A 10,711-nucleotide genomic window follows, 5' to 3' on the forward strand; every position below is an offset into this window, starting at 1 on the left:
ATGGATTGAAGAATCAAGATTGGAAGTTCGAATTTCTTCTCCTCTCTCCACATAGAGTTGCGCTCCTCTCTCTCCCTCTCTCACTTCGGATTTCGTTCGAGTTCGTGTCCGCGTTCGTTCGTGTTCGTGTTCGCGCTTCGGTTAGATCTTCATTCGGTAAGCTTTCGGATCTTGAATTAAGTTCTTAATTGTTGATTATTATGTGAATTCGAATCCCGATTCACCTCTTGTTCTTGATTAATGGATGGTTGATGATGATTGATTGTTGAATTTGCTCATCTTTTGCTCGAATTAGTCGTGTTCATGTGAATCGCGTTTGAATTTGATGTTTGATTGTGTGTAATTGATATCCGTTGATGATGAATTGTGGTACTCGTGTATGGATCTATGATTCGGTGTTGATTTTGTGTGCATAATTGTTAATATCCATGTATGTTACTTGTGTCGCACTCAAAGTGTTTGTATAAATGCATGTGGTGCACTTTTGCTTGATGTTTGCTTGGCTCGACGCGTCACACTTTGCATAATTAGGATAATTTTACTTGTGGACTCGTGCTTAATTCATAATTTGATGTTTGCTTGTGATAATTGCCTATGGAATGATTTTGGATTGAGTGCGAATGGCTCCGAGATCTTAAAAATACACAAAAACTGATTTTGCTACGCCAGGAACCGGGTTGTCCCAGGCGGGAACCGGTTCCCACTCAATCCAAAAATGTTGATTCTCTGATTTTTTGTACCAGGAACCGGGTTATCCCTAGGTGGGAACCGGTTCCTGCGTTGTTTGTTTCCCTGTGCTTTTGTGCCAGGAACCGGTTCGTCCCAGCCAGGAACCGGTTCCCAGCTGTTTGAAATGTTGTTGGTTCTGAGTTTTTGTACCAGGAACCGGGTTGTCCCTAGGTGGGAACCGGTTCCCAGTTTTCTGTCTCTGGTTTTTAGTACTAGGAACCGGGTTGTCCTATGCAGGAACCGGTTCCTGTGTTCAAATTTTGTGTTTCCTTTTACAACTTCAATCTTGCATAACTTTTTACTCGTGACTCCTATTCGCACGTTCTTTATATCGTCGGAAAGCTTATGAGACGCACTATCTTACTAGATGCTTAGTTTTCATTATTTTGTAGATCATCCATGTTTGATTTCTCTTTGATGTTTCATTATCCATTTCATGTTTACATTACTTGTCCGTTTCCTTTCGCTTTATAGCAATAACGCAATTCCGATTGCGATGTTTGTTATCTCTAACTTGTGTGCTAGTGTGCAAGGCCTTCGGATAGTCACTGATCGACGATTATTACCCGAGTGTTCCGCTTCATTTGCGGACACAATCCTATCCATCTGTATCGTGTTCTCATCCGAGAGACACGATCCTTTTACTTTATATCTGCTTGTTTGGTTTGCTTGTTCCTCTTGCAGGTGTATTGTGATCATGCTCGACGCGCGTGTCGACCTTTGTGTGCTTTCATGGCTAATCGGTGTGCTGACCATTTGCTTTTGCTTTGCTAGCTCGCTCGCGGGATTCTTAGTTTCTTCGCTTTGCTTCGCTGTAGTTTACGGATCATCATCCGTTTGGTATTGATCCCGTTTCATTTTATTTCTATTGCACTTTATCGCTTTCTCGCATCATCCAATAACATGAGAAGTAGGACCTAGACATTCATCTGGCCAAGCCCTCGAAAGAGGCTCTGTTTTTGTTGGTGTGTTTATATTTGTGCTTTGCGGCAGGGAGTCACGGTGTAATAAGTCCTATATGGCACTCCGTTAAGTCCTCGTGGAAGGCACGCGGAAAGGGTTAGCAATCAGCCCCCGCCTAGTCTCATCGAGTCCGTTTGGTATGCGTACGCTACGCGTCGCTCGCTTCCGAACATGCACAAGATCTTGCTATCGAGTATGTCAGTAAAATGGTTCATGTAGCCGGACCCCCGCCTTTCCTATAGCTCGCGTCGCTCGACGTTGATGCTCGGTGTACGCACGCACCGTTTTCCTTTACGATCCGTGACGGCTTGGTTGCTGAGAGGGATCCGCTCCTCTTGTCTATGGCCCGATCATTTTCGCGAGGTCTAATGCTTGGTTGACTTGGGTTGAGTTGCTCCCCTTGGCTATGGCGGGACCGCCTTTCTACCATTCGGCCAGTGCCGTTGGTTTGTTTGCTTTACGAGCGGATGCTCATTTGTGTGCTATACTTGTTTGCTTTCCCTTTTCCTCGTAGGTTGCTAGTTTAGCTTAGACTTGTACCCTTTGTATGATAACATTAGGTAGCAAGCTTTCCCCCTTAGCTTAGGTTTTCCTCATGCATTCTTTAAAACACAAACCACACTCTTTGATTTTCTTTTCTTAAGAGCTTGTTATTTCCGCTCCATTCCCAAGCATAAGTCTCCAAAGGTCGAGCAGCGGAGTGCGAATGTAACTCGTTCACCTAAAAAACACAAAACAAACAGAAACTAGTTAGCCGAGCTACGGTAGCTCTGATTCTGCAAAACAGATACGTAGGCAGTGGGGTAGGGCCCGTGCGAGCACAATCCTTTATTTTCCCTACATTCTGCATTCATTTTAGTCCAGATTAGCGTAGATTTGTTACACGCCCATAGATTTAGACACAGGCGTGGATACCATCGAGTACGATGGGCGCGAGGGGTGCTAGCACCTTCCCCTCGCGTAACCGACTCCCTTACCCTTTTTTCTCTGGTCGTGAGACCGTTGTTTTGTTTTGTGGTTTGCTGGCATTCCCTTCCTTTTCAGGATAAATATGTTAGTGGCGACTCTGTTGATTTTCGCGGTAGCGACACTTTTCTACAAGATCAACGTTGTATCATTATGGTATACTCTAGACAAATCTCTATCCTAGATGCAATCAGGACGCTGAGATAACTCTACACTACTTGAGAGACTATGAATTTGACATTCGCTTTTGGAAATCTATTGACTTATTGAACCTATTATTCTTCCAAGGACATAATTTATATGATTGGATTAGACATGACCTCGATGATGACTTTATATTTTTGGTTGCTTGCAGGTGGTTGTGTCACATTAGGAACGAACAACGTCTTTGCAAATGAAGTGATATCTTCCTATACTTTGAAACTCATCGCAGTGAATTATGCCAATCTGTTAGCGAAATGTTTTCTTAAGCATAATATGTCTCATCCAAAGAGAACGATAACGTATAATGCACACAAAGGTGGTAATGTGATTTTAAATGTTGATGACAGTAGCCTCGATAATCTGGACGTCTCAGGTTTTGGTGGATTGATTCGTAATATTGATGGTGCTTGGGCTCATAATTTTGCGGATAATGTTGGTTATTCCAACATCCTTCATGTTAAGTTGATGGTACTATATCATGGTTTGCGTATGACTTGAGAACTTGACATCAAAGACCTGATGTGTTATTTTCTGACTTCAACTATACTATCAAACATATCTAAAAATCTGTTAATATTTGACATCACTCTGTCGCGATTCATCACAACATTAAAGAGCTTCTCTCTAAAAAATTACAATTTCAAACATGTCATACTCTTTGGGAATAAAATACATGTGCTGATTATCTAGTAAAATATGAAATATGACAAACCAATCTTTTATGGAACCTCTTGTTAGAATCATCATTCTCTAACTAACTAGTTGATATTAAATGAGACTTTATTTTCTAAATAATGCCCTAAAATTTTTTAGACATTACCACCAAATACTATATTTCACACTTGAAATTATAATCTTGTTGTTGTGTGTGAGTTATTAGTTATTTGGTCTACTGAACACAATAAATAACAACCTCATTTAAACATAAAATCTACTATCTACTATCTACTATTCTACTATCTAACATATATTAAAAGATTGACCAAACTTCCTAAATTGCCCTTTCTTCAAAATAAATTTACACTACAAAATGGACAATTTGGTAACTAACAAAATAACCCTTCACCTTTTTACCTTTTGCACCAAGTGTTCCACTCTCATTGGTCCACCAACTTTCTACAACATAATACACTACCTCATTTTCTCTCTCCTTATAAAGTACAATTTCAATTGAAAATATAATATAGTTGCATATTTATGATTATTATTCATTTATAATTGAATCATTTATTTTAAATTTACATATTTTTAAATATATTTTATACAATATTAAATAAATTTACATGATATTAGGTTGTAGTTTACGGGTCACTATCAATATAATACATATTTTATTTATTTTTTCAAATGTTAAAATTCTTTTTATTCTTTTTCCGTCTCATGGATCAATTTTTTTCTTTGCTTAATATTTAATAATTAAGTAATTCATTTTAAATTTATTTGTATAATGTATTTTTTTAATTTTAAAAACATAATACACTACCGGATTCTCTTTCTCTTTATAAAGTACAATTTCAATTGAAAATATAATATAGTTGCATATTTATGATTATTATTCATTTATTATTAAATCGTTCATTTTAAATTTACATGTTTTTAAATATATATGATACAATATTAAATAAATTTACTTGATACTATGTTGTAGTTTACGGGTCACTATCAACATAATACATATTTTATTTATTTTTTCAAATATTAAAATTCTTTTTATTCTCTTTCCGTCTCATGGATTAATTTTTTCTTTGTATAATTATTTAATAATTAAGTAATTCATTTTAGATTTCTTTGTATAATGTATTTTTTTTAATTTAATTAGCATGATGAAAAATGTATTTATCTCACGGGTCACTAACAAGAAAATATTTATTTTAGTTAATCAATCATTATTTTAATTCAAGAGACAAAATCTTTATTTTTAAATATTAATTTTTTCTCCATCTCACACTACAAGAATTTTTTTTTTGCGACATATAGGTTGCGACATGATTTTAAAAAAAATCGGAAACATTGTACGACGGTTGTAGGCCCAACTGCCCTTAAAAGAAAATTGCCCAACTGCCCTTAAAAGAAAATTGCGACAGTTCAACAACGGTCGCCCCCAAATATATTTATGGTTATTATTTGAAGATTCTAAATTACTACATATTTTTTTTAGTTATTTACACAATATCATAATTAAGTTACCCATCCTCAAAATATATGTTGTTGAAATTAATTTTTTTTAATGGTTAATTTCTATTTTAAATATACAATTTGGTCAAACTTTTTATTTCATATTTTTTTCATATAATTCAAAAAATACTACACCATAAATAATGCACCCGTGCGACAGCACGGGTCTCTGACTAGTTGAAGTTTTAAAAAAAATCAATAAAAACTTAGAGTTTAATTTTAAAACATAAAATTGGAGTTTTAAAAAAATCAATAAAAACTTAGAATGAAATTTTAAAAAAATACTTAAGTAGAGCTTTATATATCATTTTTATCTCGAGTATCGTTTTTAGAGAGTTCAATGAATATAAGCTCTGCGCCTCTGTTGTCTATATATCAAAATATGTAAGATGACAATCATATCATTCGAATATTATATAGTTTTAAAGGATTGTTCTTTGGGTCAATGATAATTTAAATTAATATAGTTTTATTTTAAAATTAAAAATAAATAATATTTCACCTTACTATTCCTTTTAGCACATTAGTTAATATAAATGAAAATTTCTTCACCCACCTCCTAACCTTCTTACTCACCTCTGGCGAATTTACCAAAATACCCCTTATTTCGGAAATACATTTCCGAAAACGTACTTTTATTGGAAAAAAAAGGTGTTTTCGGAAATGCACTTCCGAAAACACGAAAAAAAAGGTGTTTTCGGAGATGCATTTCCGAAAACACCCCCTTTTTTGAGTTTTCGGAGATGCATTTCCGAAAACACCCCGTTTTTGGGAGAGGGGTGTGTTCAGAGATGCATATCCAAATTATTCCAAGACCAAATTGGTCTTGGAATGTTTCAGATATACACTTCCGAAAAAAGTTCAATAATTATTAAAAAATTAAAATCAATGTGAATCAATACAATTAATAGGTATAAAATGAAAGTGAATCAATAAAATGAAGGTAAATCAATAGAATCAAAATTTCATAAACAATTTTAAAGTTAAAAATTATTTTACTAACTTATATAAATCAAAAACATTTTAATTTCATAAGTAAATTTTGAATGGTATAGAATTAAATATAAAATTTATTTATTAAATAAAATTAAGACAAAATCTTTTTTTAATTTTTTAAACTAAATAAAAAATTATAACTCATTTTTAATTATGGATCAGAATAGAAATATATAAATATATAATAATAATTATCCATTTTGTAAGTGAAATATATAAATATATAATATATAAATATTTAATAATTATTATATAAATATATAAATATATAATAATTAATATAAATTAAAACACTCATTTTTTTTAATTTTTATAATTATTATATAAATATATAAATATATTTACAACTAATATATAATAATTATTATATAAATATATAAATATATAAATATATAATAATTTTTATAAATATATAAAAATTATTATAATTATTATATAAATATATAAATTAAAACACTCATAAATTAGTATTATATTAAAATATATAATTATTATATAAATATATTTATAATTAATATATAATAATTATTATATAAATACATAAATATATAAATATATCATAATTTTTATAAATATATAATAATTATTATAATTACTATATAAATATATAAATTAAAATACTCATAAATTATTATTATATCAAAATATATAATAATTATTATAATTATTATATAAATATATAAATTAAAACACTCATATATTAAAACACTCATAACTATTATTCATAACTCATAAATTATATCAAAATATATAATTATTATTATTCATTACTCATAAATTATATCAAATTTATGATATATGAATTAATTAATATCCTAAAATTAATTTTTGGGATTTTTTTAGATTTTTTTATTGTTTCGGAGATGCATCTCCGAATTTATTCAAAATCCTAATTTTTGGGATTTTTTCGGAAATGCACTTCCGAAGTCTGGAAAAATTTAGAAAAAAAAAATTCGAAAATGTATTTCCGAAGCGGGGTAAAATGGGTTTTTCGCTGGGGGTGACCCCATAGGGAGGTGGGTAAAGAAATTTTCATATAAAATAATAATGTAATTATTCGAGAACGTGAACTAGAAGGAGAATGGACCATGTGTGCTTTTCTAGTCTCACATAAAAACTAATACTATAGTAATAAAAAAACACAATATTAAGATATTTATGAGTTATCAATTTCTATATATTTAAAATTGATATTAAGATATTTATGAGTTATCAATTTCTATATATTTAAAATTGTTAGGTAAAGAAAACTGAGACAGCCAAATTGCAAAAGTTGTACACTCATTCTTTTTCTGAGTAAGCAATCAAACAAAACAATCTTCTTCATGTTTTCTTCTTTTTTTCCATATTCATGTAAATTTTGGGAAACGAAAATAGCATCAACGCACTCCTGCATCAAGAGGTTTGACTCACTCACTCACCTATGTACTACTCTGTTTCTGCTCTCTTTGGAGGGTGCAAATAGAAAATGAAAGTAATTGGTTTGTTTATTTATGCAAGTCCATTTCAACTTTTGTGTTGGAAGATTTTGAACCTCCACTCATGAGAATTTGTCTTACCACCCCTTAAATTAGCCATGGCACCCTTCAAAATAGTTGAAAAAGACCAAAATGTTCTATAAAAATCATTTACTACATTTTATGAATCTGCGGAGAGCACTGGATTTTTTAAATATTTGGGCGATACCAGAAATTTGAGCAGCGTACCGAAAATTTCACGAAAACAAGTAAGTTTTCGGTTTTTATATGAAATTTCCAGTATTTTTTATCGGAAATTGTGAAATTTCTGGTATTTTGTACCGGAAATTTTAAAATTTACGGTATTTTGTACCGGGAATTTCACAATTTCTGGTTCTTTATAAATATTTAAAAATACCGTAAATTTTAAAATTTTCGGTATTTTTTCCATTACATGAAATTTCGAAATTTCCGGTATTTCTATTTTTTTAAAATGCTATTTTTCTTATTTTTTTTTTAATTTTTTTAAAAATGCTATTTTTCTTATATTTTTCGGTATATTTTTAATTTTTTTCAGTGAGGACTAGAGGCAGGGATGATACTGTTGCGGGTTGGGCCATCGATAGAGCCGATGCTCGGGCTCGGGCTGATGCTGAGGAGGCTGGTACGTTAGTCTTACATGCTAGACGCGTTCCTCCGACCGGTTCTAACTGGAAACAGAAGGCTGAACAGGCGGGTAGGGGGTTCTATGCACCTCGACGTCGGGGTGGTAGAGATTCAACTGATGTGGACGGGCAGGTGCATCAGGATGAGGTTGCAGAGGTTGTGCTGGAGGTAAGGAACAAGTACCTGTTGTTGATGAGGAGGTGGCTAGAGTTGAGGAGCAGATGACTGCGGCTGATGAGGGGGTTGCTAAGGAGCGGGTGGTGCATGATACAGACACCACCACAGGTGCATCTACAGAGCCATCAGTACACACTGATGAGGCTTTTCCACGAGGACCTTCTGACAGATCTGTTTTGACAGGATATGCTGACCATGTCGCTCTTAGGATATGGCAGGGCGAGGTATGTAACACTGCTTAAGTGCTTAATTTTTATTATGCAATTTTTATTACAAACTGTGTTTTAATTGTATTTTTTTTGTTACAGGAGCGTCCAGTGCTGAAGGTCACTTCTCACGGGTTGAAGTTGAAGAACTTCCCTGAGAGACCGATGTCTGAGCAAGTGGCGAGGATAGTTCGGGACTTCCATTTGCTGGACTTTGATGGATGCTCCCTGACGATGCTGGATGCTCCGCTATTATCAACTTTTGTTGAGAGATGGCACCCAGAGACCCCATCCTTCCATCTACCATTCGAGGAGATGACTGTGACTCTGGATGATGTGCATTTTCTATTTCACCTTCCTATTGCTGGTACGTTTTTTACACCAGTTCATAGGGACCAGGCGACGGCGGTGCATATGATGATGGATGCGTTATAGGTTGATGAGCAGGTTGTGCTCAAGGAGTTTGGTGACACTCGGGGCTTTCACCTCAGGATGTCTTGGTTGAGGAGGGTTTATCTGGAGCTTGTCGATGCAGGGAGGTACCAGGCTGCCGCTATGGCGTACATGCTACATCTAGTGGCATGTACTCTCTTTGCGGACAAGTCTGAAGTTTATCTAGATGTCCGCTATCTTACTCTCTTCAGCGACCTTGAGACCCCGTGTTGGACTTGGGGAGTGTCTGCTTTGACGATGCTATACACGGCGCTTGATACCGCATCTTGTCCTGACACCCGACAATTTGTTGGTTATCTGAGCTTGTTACAGGTATATATTCTTACATTGTTTTTGGTGTTTTATTATAATTTATCTGGGCTTGATTATTTTTGTTTATGCAATGCTGGATCTACGAGCACTTCCCTCGCATCTGTGAGCGGAGGACCCACCGTTGTTCGACTGTTGACCCTTGTGCGAGGAGGTGGAAGGTCAGACAAACCCTTCCAAGAGAGGCACCTTTGATGGTGTACAAGCAGAGGCTGGATGTTCTGACGCTGGATGATATCATCTAGACATTGTATACAGGTCATCGCAAGCATCTTCCTTTTAATGCATCTTCTTTATAATCTTCCTTATATTCAGGGTATGTCAGATGGGAGAGCCATATGGCTAGACACTTGCCTGAGAGGTGTCTACGCCAGTTTGGTTATATACAGGGCATCCCACTTCCGGTTCCAGAGGCTCTAGCTGGTGGCATTTATCGCTGGTTTCAGAGTCACATCCTCAGTTCCCCCCGTGACATCATTGATACAGCCGTTGTGCGTCAGAAGCCTGGGCAGTGTCAGGATGGATACCTGGACTGGTTCCACAATGTGTCACACTCTAAGGTCATACCATCTGCCGCAGCATCAGTTGTTCTAGGGCCTTCATGTACTAGGGCTTCTTCACCACCACCACCTCCACCTCCTGCTGGTGACCAGGATAGCCGCCTCCAGTACATCGCAGTTCACTTGGATAGCCTCATGGGTTTGGTAAACCCATATGGTGAGGTCTAGAGTATTTTAGCTAGGTTGGCGGATGTTGCCTGTAGAGGACCTATGTAGATTTATTTTGTTATCATTGTATTATTTGTATAGTTGTATATTTTATACGAACATCTTATGTGTGAACATCTTTTTTATTGCATAATCTTTTTGGCTAGTACATGTTTCGAGTAGATTAAGAAAATAACACCAATAACAAATAAACATAGTTAACAAACATCAAATGACAAACAACAAACAAGCATAAACAGTACTTCGAAACATGAAAACCTAGGCACTACCGGAAGACTCTGGACGAATCAGACACTTTATTATGTCGTTAACGGATCTTTGGATCTGCGCATCCAATTCGATCGGACCTTTAGTTATCCTACGGTGAAATGATGTCCACATGGCCTTCACATCTTCATCATTCTTCAACTCGATTAAGTTGTATTTCACCCTTCCATTTGTATCAATCCAGTCCTCCCGAAACTCGATCTTTGTCACCATTCTGTTATTAGAATTAGGCAGCAAATTGTTCAACGTTTCTTTCAACGTGGCAGAGGATTCAGCGTCATCTGGAATCTTGGTTTGAACAACAGGGTTGCGGCCATTGAAACACACAGATACTTTAATAAAATACTGAGGAAGAGGTATTTTGTTGAAATGATGTGTTATCCAATAACTTTAAGACCCCTATTTATACAAATGA

At 34.9% G+C, this 10,711-nt stretch overlaps 1 protein-coding gene across 1 annotated transcript; it reads left to right on the forward strand.

Moving 5' to 3' along the window:
- Positions 1 to 8,377: 8,377 nt before the first annotated feature.
- LOC131614238 (protein MAIN-LIKE 1-like) lies at positions 8,378 to 8,974 on the forward strand. Its single transcript, XM_058885854.1, has 2 exons — positions 8,378 to 8,557; positions 8,642 to 8,974. The coding sequence occupies exons 1-2, from the start codon at positions 8,378 to 8,380 to the stop codon at positions 8,972 to 8,974; spliced, it is 513 nt and encodes a 170-aa protein (XP_058741837.1).
- Positions 8,975 to 10,711: the final 1,737 nt, after the last annotated feature.

This window comes from Vicia villosa, linkage group LG6 (assembly GCF_029867415.1).
Source record: "Vicia villosa cultivar HV-30 ecotype Madison, WI linkage group LG6, Vvil1.0, whole genome shotgun sequence".
In the NCBI taxonomy this organism is placed as follows: Eukaryota; Viridiplantae; Streptophyta; class Magnoliopsida; order Fabales; family Fabaceae; genus Vicia; species Vicia villosa.

Bases quoted from the DNA above. Each gene is read 5' to 3' on its own strand.
- LOC131614238 (XM_058885854.1), top strand. From the start codon at position 8,378: ATGACTGCGGCTGATGAGGGGGTTGCTAAGGAGCGGGTGGTGCATGAT. The intron at 8,558-8,641 runs GTATGTAACACT...TTTTTGTTACAG, and splicing joins TTAGGATATGGCAGGGCGAG to GAGCGTCCAGTGCTGAAGGT.